General features: G+C 34.4%; 2 protein-coding genes and 1 pseudogene across 2 annotated transcripts; all 3 read left to right on the top strand.

Moving 5' to 3' along the window:
* The first annotated feature begins 4,238 nt into the window (after nt 1-4,238).
* Nucleotides 4,239-5,171, top strand: LOC112663665 (olfactory receptor 1052-like). The gene has a single exon (XM_025452738.3). It carries the CDS (start codon nt 4,239-4,241, stop codon nt 5,169-5,171), a length of 933 nt encoding a protein of 310 aa, XP_025308523.3.
* A 6,781-nt stretch (nt 5,172-11,952) lies between these two features.
* Nucleotides 11,953-12,072, top strand: LOC125752998 (U1 spliceosomal RNA; annotated as a pseudogene).
* A 6,768-nt stretch (nt 12,073-18,840) lies between these two features.
* Nucleotides 18,841-19,779, top strand: LOC112663666 (olfactory receptor 1052-like). The gene has a single exon (XM_025452739.3). The coding sequence runs from the start codon at nt 18,841-18,843 to the stop codon at nt 19,777-19,779; it is 939 nt and encodes a 312-aa protein (XP_025308524.3).
* The last annotated feature ends 2,094 nt before the right edge of the window (nt 19,780-21,873 follow it).

The following is a 21,873-nucleotide window of genomic DNA, read 5'->3' as shown; positions in this document are numbered from 1 at the left end:
ATGTAAATTATTGTTAAAGTTTGGAAAGTATGATGTCATGTATTAATTTATATCAATTTCATAATGAACCAATAAGGTTGATATAACACGTGTGAATATCCCCATTTCACAGGAATAAAAGACAATCTCAACTGTTTCATCATTAGAACATTTGAACATTTGTCTGAATAGCATATATGTAACTGGAACACATTTCTTTTGTTCCTGCATTGCATTTAATCTCTATTTTGTGCCTTTACCCCAAGATGTGTGAATGTTTTATTTATAAAAGGAAGTGCATTTTATCAAAGTGAAAGCAGAGGCATCTAGTGAATGGTGTTTGAAGAGAGCTGCAGGGGCATGATTAGCTCCAATCTCCAGAGACCAGAAAGAATGCTAACGATCCAAACTGTGGACATCTGAGATTCACATCTACACATGAGCTACAGTTCGTGCCCCAAAAGAAAATAACCAAACATTAAAAAATCTCTACTCTCAGCATTTAGTCTTTTAAGAATCATGAAAACCTGGTCTTCTTCACTAGATATTCTAACTCTGGACTTCGTTTTGTTGTGAATATATTTAAGAAGTGGTAATGTAGGTTTATTTAAAACTTTTAATATTTCCTATCTCCTCACACTAGAAGAATATGTTAACAGCTGTATGATTTCAGTATTGTTCCCAAAGAGCCAGAAAACAATGTCCTAACTTGTGGGTTATTTATATTTCAAAGGTTTCAAAATTTCTCATTTTATGGGAAAAAGGGCAGTATTTGCATAATACCTACATTCTATATTTTCGTGTATGCATGTGTGCTTACAGTATTTAACATTTGATTTATATAGTAACTTAAGGCTACTTGTCCAATTATAAAAAATTCTTTAAGATAGAATATCTAAGAATTATAATGTATTTTAACTATATCACAAGGAAAACCATTTCTTTCATATCTATACAATATTTTAGAAATATTTTTGATATAATTTTATTTTAGAATTCCAATAATATTTTAATAATTAGTTTCTATTTTCCTTGAGTTTGTATGTATTGTTTTTAAATCAGACTATCCAAGCTATAATCTGGGGGTCTCTCGGTATGACAAGGTTGTTGCTGGTAAATTTTTTACATCTTTATTTGTGATTATTATTTTTTATTTTTGTGTGTCATCCAATTTTTGCTTCCTTTGTCTTATAAGCAATTTTTAGTCATAAATCATTCAGTATATGTTCATTTCAAATTATAAGGACATGTATATATTTATGAAGTTATAGAAATGTGAATTTAAACATCTAATAATATTTCATATCATATTTCATCAGTTCTATATTTATTTGTATATATTTAATAATAACATGAACAGTAAAAGAAGTAATATTTACATGCAATATTTTATAACAAATTTATTTATAAGCATTAAAATAATACTTTGTCAGTAAAGCTCCACAAAAGCAAATAGTGAGATATTTTCATTTAAATTAACAGCAATGCACCCATTGTATGGAAAGCCCATTATTTTAAGAATCATTAACTCATCTGATAGGCATTTGGCTGGATTCCTTGTCTTATCATAATGAAAAATGCTTTCAACTTTGCGATTTCTCTCACCGATATGCCTATCACTAACTGTGTCTCTGATGATTATATATTTTCTAATGTCTCTTTGGAGTCATAAATGAAAACCTCAGAGAAAGAAAATGTTTTTAAACAAACATATGTTTTTAAACAAAAAGTGTCCTTATTTTGTCCTACCATTTCAAGATATTATTCTGAAAGGTAGTGAAATCTGATCATGACATTGGTTATAAAATGTTTTCAGTGTTTTAGAACACTATGTTCAGAACACTCCTACTGCTAGTATTTTAAAGTAGCCTCTCATTTTATCAGGAGGACAACACTGAGTGATGGGAAAAGCCCTGCATTAATGACAGAATAAATCTCTGTTCTAGTTATAATTCTAACAGCATGTGAGCAAATCATATTTAAATCTTTGGTAACACTTTTTTCTATTTATAGTTTTTTATTATGAGTTCAGTCGACAAAATTGTTGCTAGAAATCTTTTTTTTTAAAGATTTTATTCATTTATTCATGATAGACACAGAGAGAGAGAAAAAGAGAGAGCGAGAGAGGCAGAGGGAGAAGCAGGCTCCACGCAGGGAGCCCGATGCAGGACTCCATCCCGGGACTCCTGCATCACACCCTGGGTGGAAGGCAGGCGCTAAACCGCTGAGCCACCCAGGGATCCCCTGTTGCTTGAAATCTTTACACGAACTTATTGAGCTCACATTTAGGTTTCTCCTTCCTCCCTTTACTCCAGCACACAGTTTCTGTTTTTCTGTGCTGTGGTCTTGACACACGCCCATCAGTATCACACATCAGTTCATTGTTACATGCATTATGTGAAGCCTTATGCCTGCCAAACTGGGAGGAAATCCATTTTTTCCTTCTCTTTCTCTAAATGATAAATGGCAAAATTATACAAACTCTGCTGTATTGGTTCCTTTTTACAGTTTCTTATAACAGGCAAAATCTACAGCAAATCAGGGGCTGAGCTCCAGTGAAACTAAGACTTCATTCTACTACACTCCAGGAATGAGAGGTTCTCATTTCACTAAACAGCCTGCAGGAGAAAAAGATCACCACTAAGAAACATACACAAATGGCTTTTCACCTCCAATGTTTTTTTTATTCTTGTTTCTATTTTTGTATTAGGTTCAGTTTATTCAGGTTAAAAATGTGACTTTACATTTTACAATATGGTATTGACAAAAAAAAAAAATGCTGGTACTTTCCACACATCATTCCTTCTTTGCCTTGATACAGTTGGACCTGGATTCACTATGCTTACCAAGGCCACTGATCTGAAATTAGTTTATAACTTCAGTTGATAAGGGATGAGACTATACTCACAGAATGAAGGTTTTGCTTTTGATTTAGCAATACTCAAAAGATCGCGTCGGAAGCTTATCCTTATCCTGACCTCAGCAGACATCAAATTCCATGGGTGCACAATCCTTCAAGAGCTCATGCCTCACACAGTGCCTTGCTTAAGATGCATGTTTGTTGGTCTAAGCCACCAATTTTTGGTAACTGGTTAGAGTGGCAATACAGATTATAATATGCTATATAATATAGTACCTACATCTCTTTCTATTCACCTCCCTTCTTTACTTTTCTTCATAGCACTTGTTAGGAGGGGATATACTATATACATACATGCATGTTGATTTCTCTAATAATGGATGACATGTTTCTTGTTCACTACTTCATTTCTAGCAAATATGACATTTCTTGACATAAAGCAGTAATAACACCCACTGAATGTAAGGAAAGTACAATTTGTTAATATTTAACCATAAATATTATTGAATTAGCATTATATCATGTCAAAAAACAAGTGCAACTAAGTGATAGCCTCCATTTTTGAAAGCAGAAATATCTGATCGATATAGTTTCAGTACCTCATCCTCACATTCTGCTTCCCAACATTGGCTTTTGTAGGGTTTTGTTTTAATGGTGATAAAAAATGAAAGATGCAAAGGTGAAGTGATCCAAAGATGCAAAAGGGAAGGATTTTTAAATTAAATTGTACTGCTATTTTTGTATTGGCCTTAACAATATTGGATGAAGAAAAATTGTTCTATCTCTTTTTCTCAGTTCAGCTCTTATGGAGGACATAGTCATTGATCTTCTGACTGCAGAATCTGAGCAAAAGGTGAGACATAAAAAAGTTCCAATGTTTGAGATTTAGAAAGGAAAGGGGTTGCATATTATGAAAGTCAGCACCATGAGTTAACTAGGTGTTGAAAAGTAGGAACAGTTTGGCTAGAGGATAAGGAGATAATTTTTATTACAAGGAGCCAGAGTGTGTAGCCCATGTAAGCAGAGAACTTGTGTATGTCTTAGAATGAATCAGAGGTCTGATATGAGGAATATTTGTGTTTGACTGTCAATTTTATCAATTAATACTTTGTTGATCTAAAAGAGTTTCCTCCTCTCAATATTTATGATGTGGAAATTGAGAAACAGGGAATAAAATAATTTCTAGTTCTGAAAATTTGAGTAAGTATAGATGGGTTGCCTAATATACCTATGGCCCACTGCTAAAGTCAATTTATTTTCTTCAACCAACTACAGCATAAACATAAAAGCCCCAATACTATTATGGATACTGAATCATGGAGGAAATTATACATGTATCTTTTTCATCTGAGTGATATCATCTTGTTCTGCAACTGAAAACCTATATAAACTTGAATGAATGGCAGGTTGGAATCATACAGGGGTGAAGGAATTCCTTCTGGTAGGTTTAACAGAAAACCCTAATTTGCAGATCCCTCTTTTTTTGCTTTTCACCCTTATTTACTTCACCACTCTGGCAGGTAACTGGGGCATGATTATGTTGATCTGGTTAAATGCCCAACTTCATACTCCTATGTACTTCTTCCTTAGCAACCTCTCTTTTTGTGATATCTGCTACTCTACTGTCTTTGCTCCAAAGATGTTGGTCAATTTCCTATCGAAACACAAGTCCAGCACATTTTCTGGTTGTGTTCTACAGAGTTTCTTTTTTGCAGTATATGTAACCACAGAAGGCATCCTCCTATCTATGATGGCTTATGACCGCTATGTGGCAATAGCTAATCCTTTGTTGTATAGAGTCATAATGACCCAAAGAGTTTGTATTCAGATGGTCCTTGCATCTTACTTGGGTGGGCTCATTAACTCACTGACACATACAATAGGTTTGCTCAAACTGGACTTCTGTGGTCCTAACATTGTGAATCATTATTTCTGTGACATTCCCCCTCTTCTGAGACTCTCTTGCTCTGATGCCCACAACAATGAGATGCTGCTTTTAATATTCTCTGGGGTCATTGCAATGTTCACTTTCACTATAATTATGGTCTCTTATATGTGCATTATCATGGCCATCCAGAGAATCCGCTCAGCTGAGGGGAGGCGCAAAGCCTTCTCTACTTGTGCCTCTCATCTGACTGCCGTGACATTATTCTATGGGTCTGTGACCTTTAGTTACATCCAGCCAAGTTCCCAGTATTCCCTGGAACAGGAGAAGGTCTCTGCTGTGTTTTATACATTGGTGATCCCCATGCTAAACCCATTGATTTATAGCCTACGAAATAAGGATGTAAAAGATGCAGCCAAGAGGTCCATATGGTGGAAGAGAACTTAAAACACCAACAAAACTATAATCAGGGATCCCTGGGTGGTGCAGCGGTTTGGCGCCTGCCTTTGGCCGAAGGCGGGATCCTGGAGACCCGGAATCGAATCCCACATCGGGTGCATGGAGCCTGCTTCTCCCTCTGCCCGTGTCTCTGCGCCTCTCTCTCTCTCTCTGTGACTATCATAAATAAATCAAATTTTTTAAAAAAGCCTATCATTAAAAAAAAAAAACTATAATCAAGGTAGTCTCATGAATTTGAAGACATGAGTGTTGAATTTGACATGAAAATGTAAATTCAGTCTATTTTACCATATTCACTGTTCTTATGATTTAACATTTTCATTCTCTCAAGAGCTAGTACATTTTTTAAACAAATTCTGATGCTAAGCTCTGAAAGAATGCACCATGTATTTAAAAGACTCTGACATTGATTCAAATGAAAAGAACACTCCAACGATAGGAATTTATAATTTATCAAAGGCATTCTTATCTCAGAGAAAAAAATGTAATAGTTTCTTGGCATGATTTTCTTGGATCAGACCTTTCTTTTTTGTTGTTCCAAAAATGCTGTCATCCAAGTAAAGACATATATCTCCATTTTTATGTTTAAATTATGTATCTTAATGGTATCTTAGAAAAATAGCTATAGAAGAAAATAACTGTTATTAGTTATAGTTTATTCATTCAACTCACTTCTGTTTAATCCTTTTACTTGTACCAGTTACTCTGTGACATTCAAAAGTAAAGAGATTTAAGATAATATACGGGGCAAAAGCTGTTAGGGGAACAGGTAATGAAGAGATATGGTAAATGAGTTTGCAAAGTATTGTGTGAAGATGAATGTATTACCTAATGTTATATCTCAAACTTTTGGGAAGCATGACTTTGTGATGCATAATATAAAATAATATTATGTCATTACTATTTTAAGGAAATATATACGAAATGGGCATATAAACACTCATACATACATAGATATATTAAAATAGGGATTGAGAGACTGATAAAGCAATTAATCAATTGCAGTTAGTATCTATAGGTAAGGAACACAAGAGAGATCATTTAAATATTATTGAAAATCTGTCTTATTCTTGACTCTGTACTATAAGTTTGAAATGTTTCAAAATAAAAAAAAGTTAGGAAAATATGCACTTTTACTTGTGGATGGAATAACTTGTGATCAAAACAGCATCTATGCAAAAAAAACACACACAAGAAAAGCAAGATAAGATAACACATTATCTGTTGAGTAAAGTGAGTAACTATTGAAGAGAAGAGAGTTGTAGTAGTATAGGTTTCAGAGAGGGGTGAACTTGGATATGTGAGCATACTTAGTCTCACTGATTCAGGGCACACTTGATAATGCAGCGTCGTCTTGCATGGAGGGCTCTGTAGAGGAATCAGAAGACTCAGGAGAGGGTCAGGCAGATATTTTGCAGGTTTCATCACACATAGTTGCATTTCCTCTCAGGGTATTAGCCATATTCTGTGTCTGAAGAGGCCTGAAGACCAGATAAACAAATAAACAGAAGTATAGACACACAGTAAGCTGTAAGTAAGATGGTAGATGATAGATAGATGAAGATGATGATGATGATAGATAGATAGATAGATAGATAGATGATAGATAGATAATAGATAGATGATAGATAGATATGTGAATATCTAATAAGCTGTAAAAATAATAATAATAATAAATAAATAAATAATAATAATCTAATAAGCTGTAAGTAAGTAAGTAAAATGGTAGATGATAGATAGATGACAGATATTTAGATAGATAGATAGATAGATAGATAGATAGATAGATGATAGATATGTGAATAGACAGATTTAAATGGAGAAATTCTGGGGACACCTGGGTGGCTCTGCTGATTAAGCATCTGACTCTTGACTTTGGCTCAAGTCATGATCTCAGGTCATGAGATTCAGCCCTGTGTTGGGCTCTGTTATGAGCATGGAGCCTGCTTAAGATTCTCTTAAGATTCCCTCTGCTTCTGCCTCATACCCTCTAAAATAAATAAATAAATAAATAAATAAATAAATAAATAAATAAATTCTGAAAAACACAGAGGAACATTTGGTATTGTCCAAAACAAAACAAATATTAAAGGTTGCAGTATATCAAAAGCAGGGGCTCCTGTGTCCTGTAACTGTTCTGGAGGAAAAGAAAACAGTAGTCCTTTTGACAGTTATGCAGCCTAACAAGATGAACTGGATTATATAGGAGCTTAAACACACAGCTGCTTTAACCCTCAATAGGAAATTGAATGAGATGGAAGGTGGAGAGTGTAAGAAAGCCATAGTTCTGGGGTACAGGCATAGATTGAAGTCTCCCACTCCCCAGCTGTGCTTAGAAGACACTAAATCCTGCTAGAAGGAAGAGCTAGCAGCAAATGTAATGTGGAATTCCTGCCCAAAACATTTGCTAGATTTTGGTCTTGCTGTAGGCCAGGCAAAAAAGGTTAGAATTTTCTTTCTGGAGTACAAAATGATTCAGATTTTGCAGATTAAGATGGAATCTGGAGAGAGAGTGAATTTTGTCAGTGTTTACATGCTTGGTTGACAAGTTCCCAGCAGACATAGAGGCATCAATTACAAGGCTGACTGCCCCCTCAAGATATTGGCTGCAATTTGAAGATGTGCAGGCACATCTCCTTTTACTATGCTTCACTTTATTTAACTTCCTAGATACTATGTTTTCTACAAATTGAAAGTTCATGGCAGCTCTACCTCAAGCAAGGCGATCAGCACCACTTCTCCAACAACATTTGCTTACATTGTATATCTATCACATTTTGGTAATTGTTGCAATATTTCAAACTTTTTCTTTATTAAGCTATTTGTTACTATGATCCATGATCAATGATGATGACTCACTGAAAGCTCAGATTATGGTTAGGGTTTTGTGGCAATAAAGTAATTTTAGGAGCACCTGAGTGGCTCAGTCTGTTGAGCATCTGCCTTCATTTCAGGTCATGATCTCAGGATCCTGGGACCGAGTTCCAAATTGGGCTCCCTGCTCAGCAAGGAGTTTGCTTCTCCTTCTCCCTCTCTCTCCACTCATGTTCTCTCTTGCTATGTCTGTCTCTGTCTCTCAAGTAAATAAAATCTTTAAAAAAGTAAAGTATTTTTAAACTAAGGTATGCACACCAACGTTTTTAGACAGAATGCTATTGCACACTTAATAGATTATAGCATGATATAAACATAACTTTTATATGCACTGGGAAACCAAAAAACTCATTCAACTCACTTTATTGCAATATTCACTTTCTTACAATATTCTGGAACTGAACCCACCATATCTCCATGATATGCCTGAATAGCGCAGGGTGGCTAAGTTCACACCACCAAAGAGTTAAAACTGAATTTTCTGCAGTGTTTAAGAGCTAGGGGGAGAGAGGCTCACTTCTTAATCAATATCTTGGGAAATCTACACCCAAACAAGGACAAGACAGAAAAAAATGAGATATAACTTTAATCCAGCCCAGAACGAACCCCAATAATAATTGAATTAACTTAACCTATCATCCGTTATGCCTTTTTAGAAAGAGTGAAGCCTTCCCTTGTGGAAAGTAATATCTTCTTCACTTTCTGTGAATCTGTAATCACATATAAAGAACCGGAAATTATTTTTAATAAGGGTAAGAAAGAGTAGAAAGAGCTAGAAACCCTAACTTTAACTCACATCATATACAAAGATTGATTTAAGATGGATCATAGAAGTAAATGTGTGAAAGACGAAAAAAATAGAGTCTCTAGAGATAAACATAAGTCTGTCTTCATGTCCATCAAAATGGACAAACATTTCTTAATAGGGATATACAAATAATAAAATAAAAATAACAGTGGAAGAATAGATCTTTGTTTTATTTATTTATTCTTTCTTCCTCCAAAGCTTTATTTATATTCCAGTTGCTTATATATACAACACTCAGTGAGGTTTCTGTTTTATTTTTTTAAAGATTATTTATTTATTTGTTTGTTTATTTATTTATTCAGAGAGAGAGAGAGGCAGAGACACAGGCAGAGGGAGAAACAGACTCCATGCAGGGAGCCCGACACAGGACTTGATTCCAAGTCTCCAGGATCACACCCCCCGCTGCAGGTGGCACTAAACCGCTGTGCCACCAGGGCTGCCCAAGGCTTCTGTTTTAATTGAGGACTTCTGTCCCTGGATATATACCATTACAAGATTAAAAAGGCAAGCCACAAACTATGGAAAAGTATTCATAGAGTGTGTACTGACAAAAGATTCATCCAGAATATACGAAAAAGAACTACCAGTCAATAAAAGACAAGACAACTAAATATGAAAAAATTAAAAAAACAAAGTTTATATGAAAAACATTCAAAATAGCCGATAAGGATATGTTAAAGTGTTTAATATCATTACTGACACATTTCCAACAGTGTATGAAAATAGTACAGGCATTTAGGAGAACTGTCTGATGGTAACCTGAATATATGGCTAACTTATGTCCCAATATTTCCCAGATATAAGTGTGTGTTCATAAACATCCATGAACAATAATGTTCTAAGCATTTTTATTCATAATATTTATAATTACAAACTAGAAAATAAAACAGACCATTTTATAACAAATTAATGAATTTTTATATATTCACAAAATGGAAGGCCAAACAGTACTTTTTTTAAAAAGCTACTGATATACAATATTATAAATAAATGTCACAAAAATTATGCTCAATAAAGGAAAGCAGACACAAAAGTCCATATTTTTAAAAAAATTCATATGTAAGATTTGTGTAAGGTTTAACAACAGCTAAAATTAAGTTATGGTAATATAGCCATGAAGGATCATTCTGTAATGCTGGAAATACCTGTTTCATTATGATTTATGTGGTGGTTATGCTCAGGTACATAAACATAAAATTGAAATAAATTGTATACTTGGGGCACCTGGGTGGCTCAGTTAGGTATCTGCCTTCAGCTCAGGTCATGATCCCAGGGTCCTGCAGTCAAGCTGCACATAGGGCTCCCCATTCAACAGGGAGTCTGCTTCTACCTCTCCCTCTGACCCTCTCCCATATGTGCTCTCTCTCTCTCTCTCTCTCTGTCTCTCTCTCATAAGTAAAAAAAGGAAATCTGAAATAAATTGTACACATACTGTCAGGGCACTTTACAATATGTGTGTATGTCTTTGTGTGTGTATATAATTCTTAAACAAGTGCTCAGGAGAAAAGACAAAAATTAATTTCAATGAAAATATGGAAAGCAAAGGGAAGGGTAAATTGGAGATGTGTGGGTAATTATAAATTGTGATTGAATTTTGGCTGTACAATAATAATATTCTATTAGGTGATTTAAAATAAATAGAATATAAATGCATGGAAACAATAATGCAAAAGGCAGTGTTGGGTCAATGGGGTTAAATCTTTTAAGGCTTTACTATCATAGAGAAAGTAAAAAAAGGAACAGAGTGCACTGTATTTAATATTTCAAGCTGCATTATTTTAAATAGAAGTCAATCAATAATAAATAGTAAATGTAAACATTATAACAATAAATAATATAAATTGAGACATCCTAAAACCTTAACAGGCAAAATATTTCTTAAATAAGACACAAAAAGTTCTGACCATTAAGGATAAATTAAGGGACTTTGACTTATATTGATACTTAAAAATATATTTGTAGAGTGCAAAAGTAAACCACAAAGTCAGCAAAAATATTTTTACTGCATAGATATGAAACTCTAATCAAAATTTATAAAGAAATATTACAAATCAATAAAACTAAGACAAAATAAAAACAAAGGGTGAGGGAAGGGGTGAAAGTACATATAAGAACATCATGGGGATCCCTGGGTGGCGCAGTGGTTTGGCGCCTGCCTTTGGCCCAGGGCGCGATCCTGGAGACCTGGGATCGAATCCCACGTCGGGCTCCTGGTGCATGGAGCCTGCTTCTCCCTCTGCCTGTGTCTCTGCCTCTCTTTCTCTCTGTGTGACTATCATAAATAAATAAAAATTAAAAAAAAAATAAATAAAAAAAAATAAGAACATCATGCAATAAATATTGAAAATATCCCACTTCCAGAAAAAATAGGAAAGTTGCTCTACTTTACTACTAATCTAGGGAAAGAAAGTTAACTATAAAAGAGATGACAATAAAAATAGTGTAGGATACCAGGGGCCGCAGGCTGGCTCAGCTGGTGGAGCAAAAGTGACTCTTGATCTCATGGTTGTGAGTTTGAGCCACATGCTGGATATAGATTAAAAAAAATCTTTAACGAAAGATTATAAAACATCAAGTGCTGGTGAAGAGATGGAGCAGCTACAACTTTCATAAAATACTGATGGAGATGTTACTCAGAACAACAATTTTGAATAAATAATTGTCAGTACTCAATAAAGCTGCACTTAGAAAATACAGAGTATCAACACTGTATCAAATATATCAAATATATAGGTTTTTTAAGATTTTATTTATTTATTCATTAGAGACACAGGGAAAGAGAAAGTCAGAGACACAGGCAGAGGAAGAAGCAGGCTCCATGCAGGGAGCCCGACCTGGTACTCGATCCCAGGTCTCCAGGATCATGTCCTGGGCTGAAGGCGGAGCTAAACCACTGAGCCACTTGGGCTGCCCAAATATATAGCTTTTAACAGAAATTTTCAAGACCTACAAATAAAAAGAAAAAATGTAATAATACACTAGACTTGAGCAGTGGTGAAGGGTGGGAGGAAGAAGTCAGTAGAAACTGAATGACCCAGATGTTAGAGCAGGAAAAGATTTTAAGCACTATTATAAATAATATATTTAATACTTACCTGGCAGGGGAGATACCATGATCACAAAGGTGGTTTTCCCAAAGCAAGGCTTATCCATTATATTCCCAAATGTAGCGATCCAAAGGGGCACCTACACCCCAATGTTCATAGCAGCAAGGCCCACAATATTCAAACCATGGAAAGGGCCCAGATGTCCATCAACAGATGGATGGATAAAGAAGACGTGGTATATATACATATACAATGGAATATTACTCAGCCATCCGTAAGGATGAGTACTTACCAATATATACATCGACATGGATGGAACTGGAGGGTATTATGCTAAGTGAAATAAGTCAATCAGAGAAAGACAATTATTATAAATTTCACTCCTACGTGAAATATAGGAAACAGTGTGGAAGAACATAGGGGGAGGGAAGGAAAACTGAATGGGAAATCATCAGACAGGGAGGCAAACCATAAAAGACTCTTAAGTATAGGAAAGAAACTGAGGGTTTCTGGAGGGGAAGTGGGTGGAGGGATGGAGTAATTGGATGAAGGCAGTAAGGAGAGCATGTGGTATGAGTCCTAGATGTTATATGCAACTGATAAATTTATTGAATACTACATCTGAAACTAACAACGTACCATATATATTGGCTAATTGAATTTGAACTAAAAACTAGATAATATGTTCAAATAACTAAAGAATAAATATATAAAGAATTAAAGGAAAGTGTTACAATAAGTATTCATCAAATAGAGAATCTCAATAAAAAGAAAAGGATTAATAAAAATACCAAATTAGAATTCTGTAGTTAAAAATGCAATAACTGAAATGAAAAATCCACTAGAAAGATCCAAAAACAAACAGGAGATAGAAGAAAGAATCAATGAACTTGGAGCTAGTTAGCTAGAAATCATCCCATTTGGCAAACAAATATGAAATGAATGAAGGAATATAAACACAGTCTCAGAGATTTGTGTTGCATGATTCAACATATCAATAGATACATAGTGGAGTTCCTACAGAAAAAGAGAAGAGAAAGAGGTTAAGAACAAAGCAAAATAAACTAAAATAAAACCAGAAATAGTAATGGACAACACTGCCTATGTTTGGTAAAAAAAAAATAAAAATAAAAATAAAAAATAAAAAATAAATTTAAAAAATTTAAAAAACACAAGAACAAAAAACCATTCAAGATTTTACTGGACGGGCACTGAGGGGGGCACTTGACGGGATGAGCACTGGGTGTTATTCTGTATGTTGGCAAATTGAACACCAATAAAAAATAAATTTATTATTAAAAAAAGATTTTACTGGAGATTTCTATCACATAACACATAATACACAAAAATACACAATAATAAGTTCCAGAAATACACATGCTTATATGTGAAAGCCAGAACAATTCAAAAGTGAGGCAAAAAATACATATGGAAGAAATGAACAATATGAGATAAAGGAACGATATGACATGAAAGAACAATACAAAAGAAAACAATACAAACTAAATGAATAATACAAAACAAAATGTTAAAGTCACTCAAACGAGAAAGGAAGAAGCACAATTTTCGTTATGCTCAGGTGGAATTATTATGTATGTAAAAGACAAAAACAATATACAAAAATGAAATGTTTCTGTGTATTAATAGCAAATAATTCAAAGATTGATAAACTATTCCATTGACAATAGTGCAAAATTTAGGAATAAATTGAACAACAACAAAATCAATACTTAACGATAAAGACATGAAAACTATAAAAAATTGTTGAGAGGAATTGGAGATCTAAATAGATATTCCCTGTTAATGAATTGGAACACTCTACTGTTAGGTATCTATCCAGGTGACCTGAGTAGTCCTGCCCATTCAAAACTTTTACTCTAGTATTTACAACAACAATCTTTTTTTAAGGATTTATTTATTTATTTATCTGAGAGAGAGAGACAGAGAGACAGAGAAAAAGAATGTGGGGAAGAGGTAGAGGGAGCCAGAGAAGCAGACTCCCCAAGGAGCGGGGAGCCTGATGCAGGATTGTAGGACTCGATCTCAAGACCCTGAGATCATGACCTGAGCCAAGACCAGGAGTTGGATGCTTAACCAACTGAGCCACCCAAATGCCCCTACAACAGCTTTATTCAATGTAGCTAAATATTGCAAACAGCCCAAATGTCCAGATGAGTGGATTAGCAAAGTGTGTCATATCCATACAATGGAATATTACTAAGCAATAAAAAAGAAAAAAAAACTAAAGATTTATGTAACAACATTAATGTTATTAAAAAACAATATTAATGTTCTTAAAAATATTATCCTGACTCAAAAAAAATCCAGACAAAAAAATCTGTATTATCCCAATTGTATGAAACTCTGCAAAAGCAAATTTTACAAATATAGATGTACAACTAATCAGCAGTACTTTGCAGTTAGAGGTCAGAGATGGCAGTTTCTTAGAAAGAGAAGAAGATACTCTGAGGGTTATAGAAATATTTTATGTTTTGACTGTGGTAGTAATTGGTCTGGGTATATGTTTGTCAAAGCTCATTAAATTATATACTTGAAATGAATACTGCTTATTGTATCATAATTATCCCTCAATAACTTTTATTTGGAAGAAGTTATTATTTTCTAAAATACAATACTTCAATGTGTTGTATTAATATAACTTCTGAATTATATTTTTCATGAAAGGCTTCTTTCATGACAAATCAATAAATATATGCTAAATTCATTTTAAATAAAGCTGCCTAATTTTTCTAGATACCAAATTCAATTGCAGCCCTGTCAATGTTATAAATATCAATACTTAAAAGCTTAACATCAGTTTTTATTATTAACAATGCCATTAGATATTAGTTTAGGTATCCATTTAAGTATCTGATGATTGGTATGAGGCCTCTTCCCAGAAATAGGTGCTTTTAAAGATAACATTGCATGGGGTGCCTGGCTGACTTAGTAGAGTATTTGACTCTTGACCTTGAGATCCTGAGTTTGAACCCCATGTTTAGTGTAGAGATTACTAAAAAAGAAAAGAAAAAAGGAAATAGTATTGCCTATAACCTCAGAGGATTGATAGATCTACAGAAGATACAGGATCTGATAGGGACTTTCTGAACTAGTTTTTGTTTTTTGTTTTTGTTTGTTTTTTCCTCCACAACTGAGAGCCTGTGTCAACCAAGGAAAGACAAAACTGTTAAATTGCAAAATAAAATGTGTGCTTATTTGGGGACTTAGAGATTGCAATCCAAGAGAGACAGATTCATCCAAAACCAAAAGTGTGCTTAGGAGAAACAAAGGAGTTTAGAATATTTAAAGAGGGGAGAGGGAATTTATATAAGTCATTTTGAATGAAATGAGATTGGTGCTGTATATATCTCGTTACAGTAACCTATGTGTAATTGGTTGCTAGAGCTAGTATTAGGTAGAAAATCCATTTGTGTCCATTTTAACATAGAATACGTTTTGACTTCTAGCCCCACCCTTCCTATGTCCTCCTAACTCCATTTTTTTAAAATTTTTATTTATTTATGATAGTAACACAGAGAGAGAGAGAGGCAGAGACATAGGCAGAGGGAGAAGCAGGCTCCATGCACAGGGGGCCCGATGTGGGATTCGATCCCGGGTCTCCAGGGTCGCCCCTGGGCCAAAGGCAGGCGCTAAACCTCTGCGCCACCCAGGGATCCCTGCCTCCTAGCTCCATTTTAAATGAACATCTTAGTAATATTTACTCCATTTTATTCTCTCCTTTGTCACCTGCAAATAGACATTTATACAGCTTTTTCAGATACTTCTTGTCCTTGATCTATAACTTCCTAGGAGAAAAGAGGATATTGGTCTATGAAACCTAATCTCTCTGTATTTCTGATATATATTTCTCATAATTCTTCATATATGGACTGGTAATAAATTATATACTTGAAAAATCCAGAATGCATCAGGTACTTAGAATGTTCTAGGTCTTCTAAAATAATGAATCATCTTCCGGCCTAATTCAAGTTTATTTATTTATTTATTTATTTATTTATTTATTTATTTATTAAAGATTTTCTTTATTAGAGGGAGAGAACAAGTGTGTTTGTGTGTGAGAGAGAGAGAGAGGAAGACGGAGAAAGAGAGCGAGAATGCACCCAGAGGTAGAAACAGACTCCTCACTGAGCAGGGGCCCAATTCGGCCTTGAGCCCAGGACTCTGGGATCATGACCTGAAGGCAGATGCTTAACCAATTGAGCCACTCAAGCACCCCTAATTCAAGTTTAGAATATCACCTAATCCCCACTCCTACCACCTGCTCTTTTAGTTTTCAATCAGGAAAATAAGGAATGTACATTTAGGAAGTTAAAATGAAATCACTTTTAGAATAAACAATAAAGGACAATTCTTATTTACAGAATTGTACACAAAAGATTATTTACAACTAAATAAATCATATTTACAATGTCACACTGTGAGGGAACATTGTGAAATATTGCTACTAGATTTCCTTGTTATTCATTTTAAGACTAAGCCAAAACGCCAAAAGTTGTCTCTCAGCAGACACATGCTAGAAGGAATAAACCACTCAAGATATAGATGATTGGATTTATTTCAAGGAAAGCTTTGAAGAAATAGAAGTTTTAATGTTTTTTTATCCCATCCTCACAATCCAAGAAATCAAAAGAATAGAATTTTTTTAATTGCATGTTTTTTTACTACCTTAAAGCCCACTGATGTTTGGGTTTTAGTTTCACTTTTGTCTGTGTGTGGATGTATATATGTGCATGTGTGTTTTCTAACATGTAGGCCCAACCAATGGGTTCTTCTGAAAAGCTTCTCTTGCAAAAATACCAAGCAGGTATCACTATCTATTCTATTGTGTTGTTTTTTCAGAATTTATAGATTCTGGTTTTTTCCCTATACTTGCCCTACATTTCCTTCTATTCATTCTAACATTCAGGAAATTAAATGCCTTCAGGGAGCCATTAAGGTCTTGAGAGTTTCCTAAATCCCTCAAGAAACACAGAGGAACTTTTAATCATGTATTTACTATATCCTTTCAATCAGAATATTATCTCCAGGGACTCTATTCCCATTTGAACCTAAGTAAATATATAACTAAATTTTTATCTAACCCTGTCTTCTGACATGATTGTTTTTTGACCATTTTGCTCTTGCTTTCATACCATGGGTGCTCTGCCTATGGTTATCATATATTAAAGGAAATTTTTGAATTTAATCGTCCTACCTGTAACTACTATCATTTATTCAATTTGTATTACTGTAAGTGTTAGACAAATTTAACTTTTCCGTGTGATTGATTGATTGATTGATTATTTGGGGAGGAATACAGAGAAATAATCCATTGGAATGAGTGACTATAAGGTTCCTAAATAAGCTAAAGTACTGAATATTTTTTTCTTCCACTGGTAAGTGAAACTCACTTATTTGACTTTCAGACAAATACATTTTGCAAATTAGCTAAAAATACAAAAAACAAGATGAAGAAGGCATAAAAATTATGTTCTAATTTTATTCTTATAAACCTAGAGTGGGAAGGATTTATAATCTGGCCACTTATTCTCACTCCTTATCCTACACTTCAATTTCTTTTTCTACATTAACATAAAAAAAATCATTAGGCAATGCCTACTGAAACAATGAAAAATCATTTTTTTAGTCAGTGTAAAATATTCTTCCCTAAAGGATGAATTGCAATCTGTCATAATTACATATTTCCATAGGGATTACTCACCCATCAGTGTAGAAATCCTAAAGCTAAACAGTTACTTCATTTCTTACAATTTCAATAAATTTGTAATGTTGTGTTGTTTTGTTTTTAAAAAGACTTTATTTATGAGAGACACAGAGAGAGAAAGGCAGAGACACAAGCAGAGGGAGAAGCAGGCTCCATGGAGGGAGCCCAATGTGGGACTGGATCCCGAGACTCCAGGATCATGCCCTGGGCTAAAGGCAGGCACCAAACCGCTGAGCCACCCAAGGATCCCCTGTTGTCTTGTTTCTGAGTTATACCTACTATACTAAAAAAATAGTGTCTCCCAAGTGAAAGGATAATGAAATATCTCCCTGTAATATATAGAGGTAAAGCTATAGCCCTGTGAACTATTTAAAATATTTATTTCTATTTTCTATATAATATAAAAAGATAGCTATTTTTCAAACAAAATATGGTAATAATCAACAGTTGTGCATTAAATGGAAAAGACATTGCATATTTGAGGAAACATGTTGCAACATCCAAAAAATATTGTAAAAAGTATCTGTATGTTTTATAGATTTGCTTTATTTTATAGGTTTACTTTGCTCTTTATCAGAAAAAGTAAAAACTTTGTTTCCTGAGTCTCCTGAGTAAGATATTTCTATTGGATACCAAAAGCCAATTATAACTTGCTGATCGCCATGTTTACCATTCCAGCTCAGTACCCTTTCCCCTCATTCCCAGTGGACATTTTTCACGGAAGCTAATGCCTCCAACTGTTTCCTAAGGATAACCACAAAGTTTTTGGATGTTAGGGCTTAGTATTTCATCATATCCAACTTACCAAAAAAATGTAGAATATAAGCTAAACATGAAGGCATAAGTGGAATTTCTCAGTTCAAATGCCATAATACAGTTAATTCTTATTGATGTATTTGACATTAGCTGCCATTAAATCCAAAATGAGAACTTCATTTTTTTAAAGATTTTATTTATTTATGTTTTCTTTTTTCACTCATGGAGTATCCTTTTGGAATAGACTAATAAATAGTACTTGAAGAGACCAGATGCTTTCTAGTTAAAATTTTCTAATTTTATGGGTAAAATAACCAGGAAAGAAAAGTCAACGGCTCAAGTTGCACAGCTAGTTAGAGATTCCAAGTAGTTTTGATACTGTGGCATGATTCTTCTCAATTGACTCCAATTTTTTTATCATTAACAGGTACCAAGAAATACATACCCATGGCTGATGTTAATTTTACATTGGTTACAGAGTTTATCCTTTTGGGACTGACAGATCGTGCTGAACTGAAAGTTGTCCTCTTTGTGCTTTTCCTGCTGATCTATACCATTTCTTTGGTGGGGAATCTAGGAATGGTCTTTCTAATCCAAGTAACTCCCAAACTCCAAACACCCATGTATCATTTCCTTAGCTGCCTGTCATTTGTTGATGCCTGCTATTCATCAGTCTTTGCACCAAAAATGCTGCTGAACTTCTTTGTTGAACGGGAGACAATCTCATTCTCTGCATGCATTGTGCAGTATTTTTTATTTGTGTCACTCCTTACCACTGAGGGCTTCTTGCTGGCGGCAATGGCTTATGACCGCTACATGGCCATTGTGAACCCTTTATTTTACACAGTGGCTATGACTAAAATAGTTTGCATTGTCCTGGTCATTGGGTCATGTGTAGGAGGCTTAATCAACTCATTGACACACACAATTGGTTTGGTGAAATTGTCTTTCTGTGGGCCAAATATCATCAGTCACTTCTTCTGTGACCTTCCCCCACTATTGAAGTTGTCATGTTCTGACACATCCATGAATGAACTGTTGCTTTTAATCTTCTCTGGAATTATTGCTATGATCACTTTCTTGATTGTGATGATCTCCTATGTCTTCATTGTTGCTGCTATTCTGAGGATCCGCTCAGCAGCAGGTAGACACAAAGCCTTCTCCACCTGTGCTTCACATTTAACGGCTGTGACTTTATTCTATGGCTCTATAAGCTTTAGTTACATTCAACCAAGCTCTCAATATTCCTTAGAACAAGAAAAGGTGGTATCTGTGTTTTATACCCTGGTGATTCCTATGTTAAACCCAATGATTTACAGCCTGAGAAACAAGGAAGTAAAAGATGCTGTGAAAAGAGCTACAGAAATAAAATATTGTCCTTGTTAATTTCGCACCATATGTGGTCCAAAAATAGCATACAAAGAAGCTCTCTGGAACAGAATATTTATATAAATTTATTAAAGTTTTGAGACTGAAGGAGTCTTAGAGTTATTTTTAATGGGAATTTTCTATTTTATAGCAGAAGAAAAAAGCCTAGAAAAATAACAAGGTAAAGAACATATGTCTGGTTATGGTTTACAAACTAACTTAAAAACTATAGTAAGATCTAGGCTATTTATCTCTGGACAGCTGAAGACCCCTTCATTCCTGTATATGCATAGAAATGAATACATACAAATAGATGCATAAACATACACACAAATAGACAGATACAAACAAGATTGATAAATAACAAAATATCTCTTATATCAGTCTCTCTATTAAGCACAAAAATAAGTAAAATACTTTTAAAGCAAAAATGACTGGTACTTGAATTATCCACGAAGCTGGCATATGCATGTTCTGAAATTAGCCTGGATTATTTCTAGCCAGACATTTTTCAAAATAAAAGCAGATTCTCAAAAATAGAAAAAGATCCTGACTAGATCAGGATCTAGATCGCCTAGATCGCCTCTGTGATTTCACTCCCAGTGATCAGTCTGAACTATGTCCCTATTTGTGGCCTTCCTTGGTTTCCATTACTATATATGAAACTGAAGGACCGAATGCTACACTTTTACTTCCACTCCACGTGGAAGGGTTAGCAAAACTTAGTGAAAACTTATGCTGAGAAATTTGCCTTCATGTTTAGAAAGGAGGCCTCCAAGAAAATTAGGGAGTCATTAATAATTATTTCCCTTTTTTAAGATTTTATTTATTCATGAGAGACACAGAGAGAGAGAGGGAGAGGGAGAGGCAGAGACACAGGCAGAGGGAGAAGCAGGCCCCATGGAGGGAGCCCGAGGTAGAACTCGATCCCGGGTCTCCAGGATCACACCCTGGGCTGAGGGCGGCGCTAAACCGCTGAACCACTGGGGCTGCCCTATTTCCTCCTTTTTTTTTTCCATTAAAGATCTTACCAGAATCTTCTTTAGCCATTAAGCAAGAAATTCCTTGAAGGTATTCTAGATAGGAGGAAATCTGTGCTATATATTCCAAATAGGGAAAATATGCAAAGCCATTGTTTGTCCTTTGATTCAAATTATATATACAAGTGTATAATGATGAAATCAGGTCTGTAAATACTGATTGTCCCATACTGATCTCTTCTCTGCAAATTGCTACAAAGTCTCCTATCTGGACAAAACAGTATTATAGAAAATACCATTTACAAATAAAATTATATTTAATTTTTTAGATTCTTTTAAATACTAAAATAATAAGAGGCAACTAGGCTCAGCAGCACAATGAGAGAGCTGAATACTCTATAAATATTAATATGTGGTTTTACAAGGCAAGCTAGATTAAACTTCTATTTTTTTTTTTTTTCCTCTCAGTGACAGCCAAACTCATGAGTGAATGGCTCCAATATCTCTGCAGGCAGCAAATTGAAATGTGAATAAAGATAGTAAATTGAAATCTTCATTATGTTAGATATGCATGCAAAGAAATTCATTTAAACGTTTACTTTTCAGAATGAAATAATAATACCACCACCAACAACCCCAAGAACATCATATAACATTTGTGTGGACCTTTATGGTTTTCCAAGATCATTTAATATATTACTTGAAATTGGGTCCCTTAAGGCTACATATATCTGACATTTATGTATAAAAGGCATTCATAAAAGTGAATTTGTATTAAAGTTTTGATTTTCAGAAAAAAATAAAAAAATAAAATAATAATAAGTAAACCTAATTTTGCATCATTCTTCACAATTTTTTCAAAAGCATTCAATATCTCATATCCTAGAGTATCAACACAAGGAATGATATGATATATAATATACAAGCCAGATAATTAGAACTCAGAAAAATAAAGTTCTGTTACAATATGTACCCCATAAATAAGGGGCTGGCCAAGATAAAGATAAAATAACAGTTTATTAAGTGGGCATTTAAGGAGGAGAGTTATTTTGTGGAACAAAAATACCATATTGGTTTATGTTTAATGATGACCTTTAATTCATCTGAACAAATGAGTTGCTGTATTATTGTA

The sequence above is a fragment of the Canis lupus genome, chromosome 18 (assembly GCF_003254725.2).
Source record: "Canis lupus dingo isolate Sandy chromosome 18, ASM325472v2, whole genome shotgun sequence".
In the NCBI taxonomy this organism is placed as follows: Eukaryota; Metazoa; Chordata; class Mammalia; order Carnivora; family Canidae; genus Canis; species Canis lupus.
This window is presented reverse-complemented; position numbering and strand designations above follow the sequence as displayed.

What these genes read in the sequence shown, in the direction of transcription:
- LOC112663666 (XM_025452739.3), top strand. Translation starts at nt 18,841, where the DNA reads ATGGCTGATGTTAATTTTACATTGGTTACAGAGTTTATCCTTTTGGGA.
- LOC112663665 (XM_025452738.3), top strand. Translation starts at nt 4,239, where the DNA reads ATGGCAGGTTGGAATCATACAGGGGTGAAGGAATTCCTTCTGGTAGGT.